Source organism: Lampetra planeri, chromosome 31, assembly GCF_965212315.1.
Source record: "Lampetra planeri chromosome 31, kcLamPlan1.2.h2, whole genome shotgun sequence".
NCBI classification, from domain to species: domain Eukaryota; kingdom Metazoa; phylum Chordata; class Hyperoartia; order Petromyzontiformes; family Petromyzontidae; genus Lampetra; species Lampetra planeri.
This window is the reverse complement of record NC_136137.1, coordinates 11,378,857-11,398,470: the sequence shown is the minus strand read 5'-3', so window position 1 is coordinate 11,398,470 and position 19,614 is coordinate 11,378,857. Positions and strand designations below refer to the sequence as shown.

The following is a 19,614-nucleotide window of genomic DNA, read 5'->3' as shown; positions in this document are numbered from 1 at the left end:
TTCTCAGCAGGGTGAGTGCCGGCAACTTCCAGGGTAGCTCCACCCAATCATACAGCAGCCGCCTCACGGCCATGAGCCTGAAGCTCATGACCCTGGCAGCGAAGTCCACAAGACCATGGCCACCCTCACCCACCGGCAGACAGAGAACTCCCGACTTGAGCCAGTACTTTCCATGCCAGATGAAGTGCGTGAGTGAGCGGTTCACTCGAGTGAGTAGCCCGACAGGAGGCTGGAGGGCCTTGGTCTTGTGTCACAGCACGGATGCTGCCAGGTTGGTAGCGACGAGCACTCGGCCCCTAAAGAACATCTGCGGAGTGAGGCGTGCCCATGCCAGTAATTTGGCCTCAATTTTGTCGGTCAGCTCAGTCCAGATGTTCAGAGCTATGCGTGGTTTCCTCAAGTAGCCCCTAGGTACTTGACTGCGTCAGCCTCCTGGGAGGAGCACAGAGCGTATACCGCATCGCGACCCCAAACACAGGGCCTCGCACTTGGCCCAATTGACCCTGGTGGAGGAGGCCTTCTCATACACTGCAGCCTTCTCGTACACTACAACCGCCTTGAAAAGCGCGGAGACGTCATGTGTGTTGTTGAGCATGACACATATGCCGTCTGTGAAGGCTGAGAGCCTGACAACCGCGTTCTCAGGTCCTGGGACACTGAGGCCAGACAGATTTTGTCTCAGGTGGCATAGGAGCAGCTTAATGATCAGGGTGTACAGCAGCCCCGAGAGGGGGCATCCCTGTTTGACCCCGCCTCATCACAGGGAAAGGGGTGACAAACCACTGGTTTATCTTCATGAGGCTGGATGTGTCCATGTACAGGAGCCTAATGTGCGAGATGAATGCCTGGCTGAAGCCGAGTGACGTTAGGAGTTTATCCAGGTACTCATGGCTCACCCGGTCGAGTTTTCCAGAGGGACTGGCGTTGTTTCTCATCTGGAAGAAACCTTCGTCTACGTTCTACCAAGTCTCCAACACGTGAACCTGGACCTGAGTTGTGGTCCGGTCCGTTGTAGCTATTTATATTGTAATTAGTGTAGTTAGCCTGGTGGTCACCACCATAGGTTGTTATTCTGTTAAGGGGCAGTTACCCCGTGTGTTGGTGTTGGTGTTAATAAATGTGGTGCCTTCAAGAGTACGTCTGCGACTCAGTTGAACTCACTACAACTTGTGTCGGAAGTGGCCAAACGTTATTTTTTTATTTATCTAGCCGAGTTAGGTTATCTTTCCGCAAAGCAGACTACATACCACGAGGACGACGAAGTTATCCCTCAAACAGCCCCGGGGATGGCGACCCCGGAGAAAGGGAGTGAGGCGTCGTAGGCGGAGCATCGCCTAGACCATCCAAGTGACAGCTCACCGCCGTCAGAGGGAGCGCCGCACAGCCCACTCCCACCTCGCAGAACTCCAAGCCGCGGCGTCGATCGTCACGGAGCTCCACCGCAAAGAGCCAGCGATGGAGGAGAGGGCAACAGAGCCACACGGGACTGAACATACCGTTGCCATTTCCCGCCAACGGGGAACCTCCGTGGCGCAGCGCGCGCAAGTGGCCACCATTTTGATAACAGAGCGGAGCGAAGAGCCCGCCAAATCTGAGACTGCATTGAACTCGCCTGTGCACATTCCATCTTTCAGTCGACGACTGCCCTTTGTTAAATAATTTACAGCCGCCGGAGAGGACTAGGTGGCGGGGTGGACAGAGATGGAGGCGCTGAGAGGGCTGCCCGCCGCTCCTGATGACGACACGTTGGCGGCGTTTGTCACCATCCCGCCGTCGGAGAGGGCCACGTTACATCACGCCTTTGCGCAAATGGCCGCAATCTACGAACCACCGTCAAATGTGCGCCATAAGTTCATTGCGTAGAGGAGTGGGGAGGCCGAGACGCCCCTCACCTTCCATAGCGCACTATTTGCACTAGCAAAGGCTGCTTTCTTGAAGATGGACCACGACAAATTCGATTCGCTGGTCCTCGAGAGATTACTGACGTTGACAAAGGACCTCAACATCATCCTGCCGGCTGTCGATGAAGACAACTTGTCTTCTCTCAAGGTTGTAAGATGCATCCAGGCGCACCTGCTCTTGCAATGGCATAAGGGGTTTGCGGCGTGTACCGCACCTTGTGAGGCACGGGATACACCCGAAGATGTGGAGCCCATCCAAGCCTGTGCTTCAACTCAAGGCGGAAGCTCGTGGGGGGACGAGATGAACAACAACGACGGCGGAAGACCTCTCCTCGTCCTGGGAGAGGGTTCGTCGTGTGCTGCAACTGAGGCCTGCCAGGACACGTCTCGTCGGGCTGCCGAGTACCGCGACGACGCCTCCCCCGCCTCACCATCCTCCACTATACCCGAAGGTGCCACATGTTTAATGTACCCCAACCCGCCACCTGCACTGTCTCCACTGGATTCAGGAGAGGAGAGCCCATCTGCCTGGACGACTGCTCTTTGTGAGGAGCCGGGTTCGACGGGACATTTTCAAATTCCCCCCAGGACCTCCATAGAGAGAGCCCACCTCCCCTGTAGGCCCTGCCTATTCGGTTTTTGTGATCCCCATACACACATGCTCCTACACCGTCAGTTGGTTGTTGCACTCGGCATGCGGTATTGGTTATTAGCTGAACCTACCCATTATTGTGCTTGCGGGTGTTGTTACATGGTGAGGGTGGGAGATGCTGGTGATGGAGCGGGTCCTGGGGATTTCGCGTTTAACTGCATTTTATTATTTTTCTCTCTCTCTCTTCCCTTGTTTTTGCTTATTGTTGTTCTGTATTTCTGTCCCTTTCCCCCGTTAGTTACTGTATATTTGTAGATTATGTATATATTGTATAGAGGTGTTTGGGTATTTGTTGATGCACACATAGGGGTTGTCTGTTTGTTTGTTCTGTCCGTTTTGAAGGGGGAGTTGACAGCCGGGACAGCTTAGTGCTACGAAGGGAGGGGTGATGTAGTGACATCGCGGGATGTCACTGTGCTGTGGCGGCCCTAGAAAGGCACGGCTTGCGATGTAACGACATCGCAGACACCACTATGATGTGGGTGTAGTACCGGCCCTAGAGGGGCTTGGTGAGCGCTGGTTGATAGTGCTAGGTGGCACCACGCTTGGCGTGCAGTGCCAACCCTACAGGATAAGGTGTGGGTGTACCAGGGTTACTAAAGGCCATGGCACCCTGGTTGACCCAAGAGGACACGTGACCGGTTAAGTCTACAGGGGGGCGCCAAGTGGGGGCTAGGGGTGGTCACGTGGTCCGGGTCCAGATCCTGCTCGAGGATTCTGGGAGGTGGTCGTGGCCAAGGGCGGAGCCAGCCACGCCGCAGAGAATATAAGCCGGGTCCCCCAGAGGGACCGGCGTTGTTGTTCATCTGGAAGAAACCTTCGTCTACGTCCTACGTTCTACCGTTGTAGCTAGTTACGGTATAATTAGTGTAGTTAGCGTGGTGGTCACTACCATAGGTTGTTATTCTGTTAAGGGGCAGTTACCCCGTGTGTTGGTGTTGAATAAATGTGCTGCCTCCAAGAGCACTTCTGCGACTCAGTTGAACTCACTACAGGTGTATTAATCGCGAATCAATCTCCCCTGACCTGGAACCCGAGGTGCATCCATGGTTAGAGGCTCATCACCATCACTCCGAAGATCTGAGTCAAGAGACCTATACAGGGAGCGAGTGGAGGAGGCCTAAAACAGGGACTGCTCCGGGAGGCTGAGAGGCTGCACCGAATCCAGCTGCTGTGGCTCCGATATTGCAGTCATGGGCTTAGGGGCCTCATCCACAGCATCTAGGCCAAGAACAGCCCTCTTCACACGTCCCTCATTTCGGCCATACCTCACGCTCCACAGTTTCCATGCCCACAGTCATGACATCCTCCCCTCCTGACTTCAAATCAGGCAGGGAGGTGGACAGTGAGTCCTGGCCCGGCACAGCTACAGGCCCAATAACTGTTCCCGTCTCATCCTGAGACAATGTCCCTACCTTATCTCGTCTCGCCGGTCCAGCTTCAGCCTCAGAGAGGCAGGCATCCCCACACACTCGGTTTCCTCAGCTGCTGCATCAGCCTCAGAAGCACGGCTTGTCTCAGCCCCAAGCTCGCAAGTTTAGGGCAGGCCCTGACCAGGTGACCCACAGTCCCATAGCTAAAACACTTTACAGTGTCAGTCATGGCAAAGACTGTGTAATTACATTCACCAACGGTGAATTTCAACTGAAGGTTTCGAGTTTTTTTGTGGCCATGTGAGGATCGTGAAGACCTGCCTCCTGAAGAACATCACATACCTCAGCTCTGACACCTTGCATCCCAGGGGAATCATTCTCATCTCAGAGACACTTTTTTCCGTAACGAAATATATAGATTAAAATGTCCACATCATTGGAAAATGGGTGGTTAAATTGGACAAGACTTTTTTTTCAGCCGGAGCAGACAGAGGCGAAGCAAACACCATTGAGCTCAAAGCCCTGCTCCACCATCAGTGGTGACTCGCTACTAAAAAAAACAGCAATAACTTTGATCATGCTGGATGGTGATTTAAGATTCTGAAAACCAACAACTATCCCAATTACCAATATGCTGTTCTCGACAGAAACGCTTTGGCTCGGTAACTACCTTCAAGCCATGACTCCTGCTCAGGCCCACACATTTTTTGTTTGCCAAGTTTGGAGACAGGCGTGCCCCAGTTGAGCAGGCCTGCCCCAAATGGGGCACGCCTTACAAAGGAAAACAAATGAAAAAACTAAAATGAAAACGATATTTTAGTACAGAATAGAAAAATGATGTAGAAAAATTAGAATGTGAAAAAACTAGGTTGAACAAAGAAAAACTAAATATTCTCGGAGCTCACACTAGCAGCCACGCTCGGTTTACTCACTCCCAGCATGCACCAGGAGAGAGAGAGGCAAAAACTCAAAATATACAGCAGGTGTCATGGTCGGGATAGAACCCACAATCCCCTGCGCGCCAGGCGAGGTAATTAACATCTCCTAGCCACAAGAAAATTACGAGCTTACAGCAGGCGTCAGGTCGGGATCGAACCCACAATCCCTTGCGTGCCAAGCGAGGTAGTTAAGATATCCTAGCCAACGTGATGATGATGAGAGAGAGAGTCATGCAAACTAGAAATATACAGCAGCAGGCATCGTCAGGGTCGGGACCGAGCACACGACCTCCTGTATAGCAGGCGAGGCAGTTAACATCACCTAGCCACCGTGGTGATGAGAGAGCGAGGCAGATTCCAAATATACAGCAGGTGTCAGGGTCAGGATCGAACCCATGACCTGCATACCAGGCGAGGTAGTTAACATCTGCTAGCCACCATGGTGATAAGAGAGACACTGACTCCAAATACACAACAGCAGGCATCAGGGTCAGGATCGAACCCACTACCTCCTGCATACCAGGTGAGGTAATTATCATCTCCTAGCCACGTGAAAACTACAAGTATAAAGCGGGTGTCAGGTCGGGATCGAATCCACGACCTCCTGCATACCAGGCAAGGTAGTTAACATCTAGCCAGATGCAAACTACAAATATACAGGAGCAGACATTAGGGTCGTGATCGAACCCACTATCTCCTTCATACCAGGCGAGGTAATAAACATATCCTAACCACATGCAAACTACAAATATAAAGCAGCAGGTGTCAAGGTCAGGATTGAACCCACGACCTCTCGCATACCAGGCGAGGTAATTGACATCTCCTAGCCACATGCAAACTACAAATATAAAGCAGCAGGTGTCAGGGTCAGGATTGAACCCACGACTTCTTGCATACCAGGCGAGGTAATTAACATCTCCTAGCCACATGCAAACTACAAATATAAAGCAGCAGGTCTCAGGGTCAGGATTGAACCCACGACCTCTTGCATACCAGGCGAGGTAATTAACATATCCTAGCCACATGCAAACTACAAATATAAAGCAGCACGTGTCAGGGCCAGGATTGAACCCACGACCTCTTGCATACCAGGTTGACGATTGCCTTCCGGGGGACAGGAGCTCCGCAAGAAATGCCCCTGAAGACTTGTTCGCCCGGGTTGGGCACGCCGAGACCCAGCGGCTTCTACCTGCAGGGTGTTTGGCGGTCCACCGTGTGCAGTGCGAGGAGCTTCGACACGCCAGCGAAGGTCACCGACTGCCTGCGGCACAGGGAGGTGTACCTGTTCGGAGACTCCACCATCAGGCAATATATGGAGTACCTGGAGACGTTCGTCACAGGTAAAGGGGCGGCGGGGGGCACCGCCGATGGCGATCGCCATCGTTTCGCCGTTGTTATTCACGATAAAAATTGGTTTGTTTCTGGGGGGTTAGATTGTGAAGTGTGTGTGTCGTTAGAACCACAGTCGCCACCACCCCCGAAGCAGCCAATCGGTAAGGAGGTTTGTCACGTAAGCAAAACGTGGTGCCAATTAGTTACTAGTTCAACACTAACTCGGTTGTGTGTTGGAGAGTAACCCCACTGCATCATTTATAATTAGAGTGTAGTTTATATTAGTGTAGTGTGTAGTTTATTGTATTGTGTAGTGCAATGTATAGCAGTGTAGTGTATAGTGTAGTATGTAGCAGAGGTGTGGACTCGAGTCATGTGACTTGGACTCGAGTCAGACTCGAGTCATGAATTTGATGACTTGCGACTCGACTTGGACTTGCATAACAATGACTTTGTCCCACCTATGAGATGTGGACTCGAGTCATGTGACTTGGACTCGAGTCAGACTCGAGTCATGAATTTGATGACTTGCGACTCGACTTGGACTTGCATAACAATGACTTTGTCCCACCTCTGGTATGTAGTGTAATATACTAGTTCAGCACTAACCAGTTATGTGTTGGAGAGTAAACCCACTTAAACATTTACAATTGGAGTACCGTGACATTTCGCTGGTGATTAAAACTAACTTCATTGGGCGATTTACCAGAATTGTAAATTTTGGTATTCGCCCCGTTCTTAGAGCGCGAGGCTATCATGACGGAGCTCTGTTTGAATGTCCTGAAAATGCACTGTTTGTGGGAATCATAATCACTACTGATAGCATCAATACAAGATGTTGACTCTCTCGCCTGGTATGCAGGAGGTTCGTGGGTTCGATCCCAACCCTGACGCCTGCTGTATATTTGGAGTTTACGTATTTTCCTGATGGTCACGTTGATTTTTCTCCGGGTCCTCCGGTTTTCCTTCCTCTTTTGGAAACATGCGTTCAGAGTTTTTGGCTACTGCTATAAATTTCCACTTAAACACATTCCTGCGGAGGGAGCTGGTAGGAACGTTGGGTTGCTCGGTCAATGGCCAGGGTCAACAGCGGCGTGGTGTATTCCGCATATATGCCCGACTGTGAGGGCGGGCACAAGCCGGCGTGAGTAGGTTAAACGTTGAGTTTTATAAGGGCACCACGGGGTGACCAGCCCCACCCCTCCCACCCCCCACCCAGCCTCACCCTCCCCACCCAGCCCCTCCCCACCCTCCCCACCCAGCCCCTCCCCACCCTCCCCACCCAGCCCTTCCCCACCCTCTCCTCCCCAACCTGCCCCACCCTACCCACCCAGCCCCTCCACACCCTCCCCTCCCCACCCAGCCCCTCCCTCCCCACGCAGCCCCTCCCTGCACGACGGACGGACGGACACAATAATCTTCTGTGGGCTGGTGTAACCAGGAGGTTCCTACCAGTATAAGCAACCTCGTTGAGCTATAATTTTTGGCCAGGTTACTTCTGATTAGGAGCAAAATCGCTCGGTGGGCCTTAACTGGCAAAATTCAAATAGCCAAAAGAGTAATACGTGAATCAAATGAATCTTCATCATATGCCTGATCGATGCACTGCAGAACATCTACTGTAGTGGCGATGCAATCTTAATATGCGGAGCGTGCTGAGGTTATTCACTGTGTCCGTGCCTATGCAGCTTTGAAACGTGTCGACTTTTACAAATCCGGACGGAACCAACCGAAGTTGGCAATCGACGCGAGAAACAACATCACGCTTGCTTGGTTCTGCCACGCCTACCCATTGGTCACGGCGTCATACACCCTCAAGGAAGACGTCCAGCACATCGCCCGTCGCATCGACGGGATGTCCGGCGGGAGCCGCGTGGCAGTGGGCATCAGCCTGGGGGCTCACTTCACCCCCTTCCCTCTGGAGGTTTTCCGCACGCGAATGCGGAACATTGGCGGGGCCGTTAGGAGGCTGCTGCGGAGAAGCCCCGAGACCAGGGTCATCGTCAAGTTGGCAAACACGCGCGACGCCGACAACCTCGAGATATTCAACAACTGGAGCACGTTCAGGGTGAATGAAATCACCCTGGACGCGTTCCGCGGTGCGGACGTGGCTTTTGTCGACGCGTGGGATATGACCGCATCGGTTAACTCGGCTCAAATCCACCCCAGCAAGGCGATAGTGAAGAGTCAAGTCGATCTGTTTCTGTCGTACATTTGTTAGATTTTTCTCGTGCCGCGGTGATATCGTTACCCTGCTACCCGAGAGGACGTGGCTGTTTGATTGTGTTTGTGTGGTGAAATGTGATTCGTGGTGAATGGCGGGTATTGGTTGAACTTCTTTTGCACCGTACGTAGCAAACCGTGGCTAGTCGGAGGTGCGGGGAAGGACAACAAACTAAAAATAACAACAATAAGCAGATTCGGTTTAACATATAGGCTTTCGTGACCAATATTATTCATAATTAAGGTTTTTGGGTTAGATCGCATAGGTATCAATGTTGTGTCGTAACCCTCCACCACCCGGCACTGCCAGTAAGGTTTGTGAAGCATTCCAAATTTTTGTATTCAGATTGTAAAAATATTTGGCATTTAGTTTAACACATATGCTCTCGCGACCAATATTATCCATGATAGAGTTGTTTTTCGTTAGATCACGATCTGACCCAAAAACCTCTATGATGCATTTGGGATTTATTTTCTAGCCCACCGGTGGGCTGAAGTAGTACACTAATGGGCTCGTTGTTTACGTGACGAACCTTACTGGCTGGGTCGGGTGATGGAGGGTTATGACACATTCATACTTACGCAATATAACCCCAAAACCTTTATTAATAATAATCAGATTGTGTATGTAGCCAGTCCACCCTGTCCCGTCTCCTGCCATTGGAAATCCGGTCAAGGGGGGGCGGGGAGAACAGGTTGGGGGGGGGGAACAGTAAAACACTTCCTTTAAAGAGTCCCCTTCAGAAGGGCAAATTGTGTATCTGCAACAGTGATCAGAGACACCCTCAATGTCACAACAACATCGCAGCTGAATTGCATGGGCACGAAATCCGCCCAAATCTCAATTACGATGACAGCCGCTTATCATATTTAACAACATTTTAACGTACATATTATTTCAAAAACATTTAAAAAGGAACATGTCGAACATCTACCCAACACATCTGTCGCACCTCCTACAGCCACTGCTAATGCGGCATAAACGAAACAATGCGTGCTTACATCATGAATAATACACAAATCCTAATTTTAATCAAATTAAAGTAACATTTAAATTGGAGAAATAATATGTTAATGGAAATAAACATACAAAACAAGTAGTCTTTCTTATACTGGAATAGGGAACGTAACGTCTGCAAGAACCCCTGTCAAACCCTATGGTTTATCCCGTGTTCTTGTACATGGAAATTGAGTTGTCAGGTCCATAGGGCGTACAGCCGTTTCAATACACGCAAACAAAATAAAAATGTGTCTTTGTTTGTGTTTCTCCCTTGTGATGGAACTTTGCAGGATGAACTTTGAGATTTAGAATGAGGTCTGAATTGGTCTGTAAAAAGGTAGGGCACTGATAAGGGATTGACAGGTATTACAGACCAATTCAGACCTTATTGGTCACCCCGTGCCCCTTATACATATCACCGTTCATCCTACAAATTCCCATCACGAGGGATAAACACTTAAAAATAGACACAATTATCATTTTTGTTGCCCTATTGAAATGTATGTACGCCGTATGGACCTGAAAACTCAATTTCCCTGTACGTGGTAAACCGTATGGGTTGACAGGTATGGGTGACTCTATGGGTCTCTGTGTGGTGAGTGTGTGGTTCTCTGTTTCATGAGTCGATAGGTCTGTGTGGTGAGTCTGTGGTTTTATGTGTGGTGAATCTGTCAGTCTTTGTGTGGTAAGTGTGTGGGTCTCTGTGTGGTGAGTCTATGGTTTTCTGTGTGATGAGTCTGTGGGTCTCTGTGTGGTGAGTTTGGGGTCTCTCTGTTGAGTCTGTGGGAGTCTGATTGGTGAGTCTGTGGATCTCGGTTGGGCGAGTCTGTGATGTGGCGGTGAAACCTCATCACATATTAGTGTGGCGGTGAAACCTCGTCACGTATCAGTGGGGCGTTGAAATCTCAACTTGTATCAGTGTGGTGGTGAAACCTCATTGTGCATCGGTGCTGCAGTAAAACCTCGTCACGTATCAGTATGGTGCAGTACAGTGTAGTGTAGTGCAGGGTAGTGCAGTGCAGGGTAGTGTAGTGCAGGGTAGTGTAGTGCAGTGCAGGGTAGTGCAGTGCAGGGTAGTGTAGTGCAGTGCAGGGTAGTGTAGTGCAGGGTAGTGCAGGGTAGTGTAGTGCAGTGCAGGGTAGTTTAGTGCAGGGTAGTGTAGTGCAGTGCAGGGTAGTGCAGTGTAGTGCAGGGTAGTGCAGTGCAGGGTAGTGTAGTGCAGGGTAGTGTAGTGCAGGGTAGTATAGTGCAGGGTAGTGCAGGGTAGTGTAGTGCAGGGTAGTGTAGGGTAGTGTAGTGCAGGGTAGTGCAGTACAGGGTAGTGCAGTGCAGGGTGGTGCAGGGTAGTGTAGTGCAGGGTAGTGCAGTGCAGGGTAGTGCAGTGCAGGGTAGTGCAGGGTAGTGCAGTGCAGTGCAGGGTAGTGCAGTGCAGGGTAGTGTAGTGCAGGGTAGTGCAGGGTAGTGCAGTGAAGGGTAGTGCAGGGTAGTGCAGTGCAGGGTAGTGTAGTGCGGGGTAGTGTAGTGCGGGGTAGTGCAGTGCAGGGTAGTATAGTGCAGTGCAGGGTAGTGCAGGGTAGTGCAGTGCAGGATAGTGTAGTGCAGGGTAGTGCAGTGCAGGGTAGTGCAGAGCAGGGTAGTGTAGTGCAGTGCAGGGTAGTGTAGTGCAGGGTAGTGTAATACAGGGTAGTGTAGTGCAGTGCAGGGTAGTGCAGGGTAGTGCAGTGCGCCACGCGAGTCCAGGAGTACGTGCGGGGGCGTGGTTCGAGGGGACGAGGCGGGGACTGATTCGGGGGGGGGGGGGTTGGGGTAGAGGGGGGGGCTCTTTAGTGAGATCGATCCCCCCCTACAACCCCACCGCCCCCACCCCTCCCGCGTCTCGCGCAGACGCTCGCTTCGATCGGCGCTCCCGCGAGAGGAGCAGCGGCAGAGCGCGGCTCTGCTGCTGCTGCGTTCTTCTGAGGTTACACCACTCAGACAAAGGTGCTCTGTGTAGCCTGCGCAGGCTGCTGGGGCAAGCGGTGTTCGCGCGTAGCACGGTACCTATGAAGGCTGGCACGTGTGTATGTACACACACACACAACGAGGGGTTGGGTGGCGAGCACCACGCCCAGCCACCTTTATCTCCGCAGTGACGATGTTTACACACCACACCGCGTACTCATTTTGAGGCTGACTCGACCTAGGGGAGGCCCAGGACCGGTTCAGATAATCGTCACCGGTGTTACCTGAGAGTGCAGCATCGCTGCACTTCCGCTACCCAAACCATACGCACACTTGCACACAAACACACATCACACACACATCCACTCACAATCATCTCTCACACACACACACCTACTCACAATCATCTCTCACACACACATCCACTCACAATCATCTCTCACACACACACACACCTACTCACAATCATCTCTCACACACACATCCACTCACAATCATCTCTCACACACACACACCTACTCACAATCATCTCTCACACACACATCCACTCACAATCATCTCTCACACACACATCCACTCACAATCATCTCTCACACACACACACCTACTCACAATCATCTCTCACACACACATCCACTCACAATCATCTCTCACACACACATCCACTCACAATCATCTCTCACACACACACACCTACTCACAATCATCTCTCACACACACATCCACTCACAATCATCTCTCACACACACATCCACTCACAATCATCTCTCACACACACACCTACTCACAATCATCTCTCACACACACATCTACTCACAATCATCTCACACACACCTACTCACAATCATATCACACACGCCCATCTACTCACACTCATCACACACACACTTTACACACACTCATTGCACAAACTCATCACACACACACAGCACTCACACTCATCACACACACACACACATCTACTTACAATCATCTCACACACACACACATCTACTCACACTCATCGCACACACACATCCACTTACACACACACATCTACTCACAATCATCTCACACACACACACATCCACTCACACCCATCTCACACACACACACATCTACTCACACTCATCAAACACACATCTACTTACATACACACATCTACTCACACTCATCACACACACACACATCTACTCACACACACACATCTACTCACAATCATCTCACATCCACTTACACACATCTACTCACTCATCTCACACACACACACACACCTACTCACAATCATATCACACACACACACATCTATTCACAAGCATCTAACACACACACATCTACTCACACTCATCACACACACACATCGACTTCATACACACACATCTACTCACACTCATCACACACACACACATCTACTCACACTGCTGCTCCTCCTCCTGCTCCTGCTGCTGCTGCTCCTGCTGCTGCTCCTCCTCCTCCTGCTCCTCCTCCTGCTCCTGCTGCTCCTGCTGCTGCTGCTCCTGCTGCTGCTCCTGCTGCTGCTCCTGCTGCTCCTGCTGCTGCTCCTCCTGCTGCTGCTGCTCCTGCTGCTGCTCCTCCTCCTCCTGCTCCTCCTCCTGCTCCTGCTGCTCCTGCTGCTGCTGCTCCTGCTGCTGCTCCTGCTGCTGCTCCTCCTGCTCCTGCTGCTCCTGCTGCTGCTCCTCCTGCTGCTCCTCCTCCTGCTCCTGCTGCTCCTGCTGCTGCTGCTCCTGCTGCTCCTGCTGCTGCTCCTGCTGCTGCTCCTCCTCCTGCTGCTCATGCTGCTCTTCCTCCTGCTGCTCCTGCTGCTGCTGCTCCTCCTGCTGCTCCTCCTGCTGCTGCTCCTGCTGCTGCTGCTGCTGTTGCTGCTCCTCCTGCTGCTGCTGATGTCCACGCGGTGGTCAGAGCTCAGAGCTCCGCTTTCGTGAGCTCGACCAACGGAGCCCACGAGAAGCAGCAGTAGCAGCAGCAGCAGCAGAGAGGGTGCTTGCACGTATGGCGCTGTACGAGTACCTGGGGCCCTGCATGAGGGAGACAAAGGCGGCCGGGACTTGGTGTTGGCCAACCACCGCTTGTGTGCCGGCCTTCGTAGGTGTGTGATGTGTGTGTGATCAGTGCAAGATTATTCTAGTAGCAAAAGTAGCTACACAAGTAGCTACGGGCCCCGCACTTTCAAAGGCCCCGCGCTAAATGCTTTAAAGATATCAATTCCTGTTCAGTGATTCTGCACTTGCTCTATTACTAGAGTACTATACTGCCTTCAACTTTTATGAACGACTGGGTGTTTAAGGTTAGCGATTTGTCGTATTATTTGGCTGTATAGCAAATGAAAAAAATAATTTACTACACAAGTTAAAATTACTCTACGCAAGTTAAAAATGTGTGTTTCATTATTCACGTGTTTTTAAAAATATAAATTTAGGGCCCCTTCATAAGATATACTAGTGGGAATTACCCGGCGTTGCCCGGGGGAAAATATATTTCAAAAACTTCACTTAAAAACACAACATATACATACACAAATACTAAGCTATTGTGAAAGCCCGGCGTGCCGTTTGTCTGTCCATTTGTTCGTTAACAAAATTATAAGAGGCTTGCAGAAGTCCAAAAAGTAATAGAAAGTGGGAGGTAAATAGTTGATCAAAAAGGTTTCAAAAAATTGTCTCAAAAATATGTTTTCCCCCGCGAAGGCATATATACCTAAACACCCTACATACAACACAGTGAGTAGTCGCTCCTGACTACAGTAGTATCTGACTCTACAATAGTATCTGCTGACTCTATATTAGTATCTGCAGACCCTATAGCAGTATCTACCGACTACATAGTAGTATCTACTGACTCTATAGTAGTATCTACTGACTCTTTAGCAGTATCTGCTTACTCTATAACAGTATCTGCGTACCTCGGCGCTGCCGTGTGCTTATAAAAGGAATACATTGTTAATTTAACTACTTTACATTTGTCGGATGGGAAAAATAAATCGCGATTTTGTCTGTCGGTGGCTTATCAAGTCGTACATGTGTAGTTTGTTGACACGTGAAGCCAGCAGTTTGTGAGATAAATGAGTCACAAGGTGTGTCCGCATAGACACACACGGACACACGGACACACGGACAGACAAATATGACTTTCATAGGTAAGATGCTACAGGCCCGCACTCGCTTAATCCGGCACTGTGTGTGTGGTGTGTGTGTGATGTGTGGTGTGTGTGGTGTGTGTGTGGTGTGTGTGTGGTGTGTGTGTGATGTGTAGTGTGTGTGATATGTGGTGTGTGTGATGTGTGTGATGTGATGTGTGTGGTGTGTGTGATGTGTGTGTGGTGTGTGTGATGTGTGTGTGGTGTGTGTGTGGTGTGTGTGATGTGTGTGATGTGATGTGTGTGATATGTGGTGGTGTGGTGTGTGTGATGTGTGGTGTGTGTGATGTGTGTGATGTGTGGTGTGTGTGATGTGTGTGTGTGTGTGGTGTGTGTGGTGTGTGTGTTGTGTGATGTGTGTGATGTGTGTGTGTGATGTGTGTGATGTGTGTGGTGTGGGTGGTGTGTGTGTGTGGTGTGTGTGATGTGTGTTATGTGTGTGGTGTGTGTGTGGTGTGTGTGATGTGTGTGGTGTGTGTGATGTGTGTGATATGTGGTGTGTGTGGTGTGTGTGATGTGTGTGGTGTGTGTGATGTGTGTGATATGTGGTGTGTGTGGTGTGTGTGATATGTGGTGTGATGTGTGTGATGTGTGGTGTGTGTGTGAGTGATGTGTGGTGTGTGTGATGTGTGTGATATGTGGGGTGTGTGATGTGTGTGGTGTGTGTGATGTGTGTGATATGCGGTGTGATGTGTGGTGTGTGTGTGGTGTGTGTGTGATGTGTGTGATGTGTGTGATATGTGGTGGTGTGGTGTGTGTGATGTGTGGTGTGTGTGATGTGTGGTATGTGTGTGCTGTGTGTGATGTGTTTGTGTGGTGTGTGTGGTGTGTGTGGTGTGTGTGTGGTGTGTGTGATGTGTGTGTGATGTGTGTGTGATGTGTGTGATGTGTGTGAGGTGTGTGTGTGTGTGGTGTGTGTGATGTGTGTGTGGTGTGTGTGATGTGTGTGATATGTGGTATGTGTGATGTGTGTGATGTGTGTGATGTGTGTGATGTGTGTGTGTGGTGTGTGTGATGTGTGATGTGATATGTGTGATATGTGGTGTGTGTGGTGTGTATGATGTGTGGTGTGTGTGATGTGTGGTGTGTGTGATGTGTGGTGTGTGTGATGTGTAGTGTGTGTGATGAGTGTGATGTGTGGTGTGTGTGATGTGTGTGGTGTGTGGTGTGTGGTATGTGTAGTGGGGAGCGGTAGTGTAGCGGTTAGCGCGCTGCGCTATGAACCCGGCGACACGAGTTCGATTCCCGCTCACGGCCAACACCAGTGACGATTATCTGAACCGGTCCCGGGCCTCCCCTAGGTCGACTCAGCCTCAAATGAGTACCTGGTGCGGTGTGTAAACATCGCCACTAGGGAGACAAAGGCGGTCGGGCGTGGTGCTGGCCACCCACCCCCTCGTGTACCGTTCCGGCCTTCATAGGTGCTCGCTAACAGCACTTGCCCCTACAGTCTGTTAAGGCTATACAGGGGATCTTTGTCTTTGTCTTTGTGATGTGTGTGTGGTGTATGGTGTGTGTGTGTGTGGTGTGTGTGGAGTGTGTGTGTCGTGGGTGTGTTGATTGCGAGCTGATGAATAATTGTAATTGGCCGGGTAGAGTCTGGTTGTTCGGTGAATTGTAGGTTTAGCGGTTGTTGTAAGTAGGCATCCCTAAATTATGTTAAAGTGTTGTGTTGCGTCGTTTAACACTGGCACTTTCAGGGCACCTTGGTGGCGAGATGTTAACTACCTCGCCTGGTATACAGGATGGTCGTGGGTTCGATTCAGACCCTGACTCCTGCTGCTGTATATTTGGAGTTTGTGTGTTTCTCTTTTTCTCCCCGTGGTTGCGTGGAATTTTTCTCCGGGTCCTCCGGTTTTCTCCTCCATGTGTAGAATAAACGTCACGCGCTTTGCGAATTTGGCTGCTATAAATGTCCACGTGATGATGAGCCACTTCGTTGAGGCTATGATTTGTGATTGGCCAGGTCGCTTCTGAAAAACAGCTACATTGCTTAGTGGTGGGCCTTACCTGGTCAAATCAAGAAACATAGTTGCATAGTTTAGTTTTATCTTCTTGGTTCTTTCGGTAAAGTCACATAGAAGGGAAGTAATAAAATAATAAAAATAAAACATAATAAAACAATTCTCACGACGTTTCGGCCACAACGCAAGTAGCCGTCCTCAGGCGAAGAATGAAACACCACCAATCTTGGAGCGTATATTTAAGCTGGGTTAGAGGGGGGGAGGTGGGAAGAAGAGCGCCTAGACAAAATAATTTGCATATCAAGAGGAATTCAGCATATGGAAAATGCGTAGGAGGTGGGCGGGGGGGGTTCCAAATCAATATTATGCCCGTGCATTATGCAGGATTAGCAGCATCAAAGGGGGGGGGGAGGGGGGTAGCATTAACAAAGGAAAGGAATGTTAATAGTATGTAGCTGCAGTTACTAAACAACCACGTAAAAAACTAAAGTAAAAACTGCATAACAAACTAAAGTATAAACTACATAGCATCATCAGTATACTTACTATACTCTACTGATGATGCTATGTAGTTTATACTTTAGTTTGTTATGCAGTTTTTACTTTAGTTTTTTACGTGGTTGTTTAGTAACTGCAGCTACATACTATTAACATTCCTTTCCTTTGTTAATGCTACCCCCCTCCCCCCCCCCTTTGATGCTGCTAATCCTGCATAATGCACGGGCATAGTATTGATTTGGAACCCCCCCCGCCCACCTCCTACGCATTTTCCATATGCTGAATTCCTATTGATATGCAAATTATTTTGTCTAGGCGCTCTTCTTCCCACCTCCCCCCCTCTAACCCAGCTTAAATATACGCTCCAAGCTTGGTGGTGTTTCATTCTTCGCCTGAGGACGACTACTTGCGTTGTGGCCGAAACGTCGTGAGAATTGTTTTTATTATGTTTTATTTTTATTATTGTATTACTTCCCTTCTACGTGACTTTACCGAAAGAACCAAGAAGATGAATCCCTGCAGTCACGAAAGCTTTAAATCGAAGTTTAGTTTTAGTTTAGTGCCAATTTCGTTTCTCGTGGAGCGTCCATCCGGGCCCTTCGTCACAAGCACCACGGACAGCGACCACGCTGGCAGCGAGAGCGCGGTTGATGATGATGGTGGTGGTTGCGTTGGTGGCGATGGCGATGATAATGACGATGGTGGTAGTTCTGATGCTGATGACGGTAATGATGGCAATGACGGTGGTGGTAATGATGCTGATGGTGGGGATGATGATGCTGACGGTGGTGATTGTGACGATGGCAAAGATGATCCGGATGGCGATGATGGCGATGCTGATGTTGGTGATGGTGGTGGTGTAGCGGTTAGCGCACTGCGCTACGAACCTGGCGACCCGATTTCGATTCCGGCTCACGGCCAACACCAGTGGCGATTATCTAAACTGGTCTTGGACATCCCCTAGGTCGACTCAACCTCAAATGAGTACCTGGTGCGGTGTGTAAACATCGCCACTGGGGAGACGAAGTCGGCCGGGCGTGGTACTGGCCACCCACCCCCTCGTGTGCCGTGCCGGCCTTAATAGGTGCTTGCTAACAGCACTTGCCCCAACAGTCTGTTCAGGCTATACGGGGGATCTTTGTCTTTGCTTTTTTTGGTTGGGGTGATGATGGCGATGATGATCCTGATGGCGATGATGGCGATACTGATGGTGGTGATGATGCTGATGGTGGTAATGATGCCGATGGTAGTGAGAGAGGCCCTGGAGGAGGGGAGAGCGAGATAGATGCAGATCGACAGAGGAAGGGAGAGAGAGGGGAGAGCGAGCGGGTGAAGAAGGGAGAGAGAGGGGGTGAGTGTTCGCGCCCCAGCGCTGCGTGGGATGAGAGTTGTGCGGGCGAGAGGGAGGCGATGGAGGGAGAGGTACAGCAGTGAGAGGGGAGTTAAATATAGACGCGCGCACACAAACAGGCAGCTCTGGGTGGTGGAGGCGCCAGAGTCGGAGAGAGGGGTCGGGGAGAGGTGGGAGAGGGGGGACGGGGGGAGAGGGAGGTGGGACGGGGGGAGAGGGAGGGGGGACGGGGGGAGATGGGGGGGAGGGGAGACACTGCCACTGTGTCACTATCTCAGTATCGCCGAGTCCCAAGACTCGCTTTCAAGAGGGCCCTGTTACATGGCATGGTTGACCTCTCCAATTCAGCAACAATGCTGGGTGGTGCCGTGGTTCGTGGACTTGGCTACCACAGAGTTCTCGGTCACGGCTAACATCAGCGGCCAGTGACATCTCACGGGTCGGAGAGGAATCTGCACCGACCAGCGCGGTGAGGTATGGTCAACCAACCCCGATAATAAAATCATCGACACGCCGACAGGATGTGGGGGCTGTAGACGTTCATCCAGCGGTGGATTGGGAATGATCGGTCAATAATGATTGTGATGAACAAGGCGATTTGCTTTCTCCAGGAGAGGCACAGTTAGCCTCAGGTTTGCGTGTTCAAGTGGGGGTCCTGTAAACTGGGATGCAATAAAACTATTTATTTTTTTACCCACAAACGATAGCACGACAAATTGACGTGCCGTCATCGCGTGGATATTTGCAGCGACCAAATCCTCTCTCTGCAATGTCTCAGCATCCGCGTGGGAGGAGGCTGGAAAACCCGGCCGAGACCACAGTTCGATCCCCGCTCACGGCCAACACCGGTGACGAGTATCTGAATCTGGTCCTGGCCCCCCCCCTCCCCCCCTAAGTAGACTCGGCACCAAGTGAAAACATCGCCGCTAGGGAGACAAAGGCGGCACGGGCGTGGTGCTGGCCACCCATCCCTTCATATGCCTTGGGGGTCGTCCATAAATGACGTCACGCGATTTTGGACGATTTTTGACCCCCCCCCCCTTCGTCGCACGGCGTCACAAAAAGTCAGACCCCCCCTCAAATATGACGTCACAAAGCTCTGCCCCCTCCCCCTCCAAAAAAAACATGCTTTAAACTATTGTCCTTTTAGTGCGTATTTAATGTGGCGCTGCACTCTGATGTTGTAGTAGAAAACATTTATTAAAAAGTCTATTTAATTAAGTAGAACGTGTTGTCTATATTTATTTAAAGTTGCGCATTTTTATGTGACGTCACATTTCTCACCCCCCCCCCCCATCGTCACACATC

General features: G+C 50.6%; 2 protein-coding genes across 4 annotated transcripts in view; both read left to right on the top strand.

Annotated features, from left to right (window-relative positions):
• LOC144729224 (NXPE family member 4-like) overlaps positions 1–8,430 on the top strand; it is a 35,658-nt gene extending 27,228 nt beyond the window's left edge. For all 3 annotated transcript variants that reach the window (XM_078609305.1, XM_078609304.1, XM_078609303.1), the window contains exons 5-6: positions 5,983–6,204; positions 7,885–8,430. In XM_078609305.1, coding sequence (XP_078465431.1) covers positions 5,983–6,204; positions 7,885–8,417 — 755 coding nt within the window. In that variant the 3' untranslated portion in view covers positions 8,418–8,430. The remainder of the gene's footprint in view (positions 1–5,982; positions 6,205–7,884) is intronic.
• LOC144729029 (indian hedgehog protein-like) overlaps positions 1–19,614 on the top strand; it is a 119,898-nt gene that overhangs the window by 82,385 nt on the left and 17,899 nt on the right. The gene's annotated exons all lie outside the window — the stretch shown is intronic.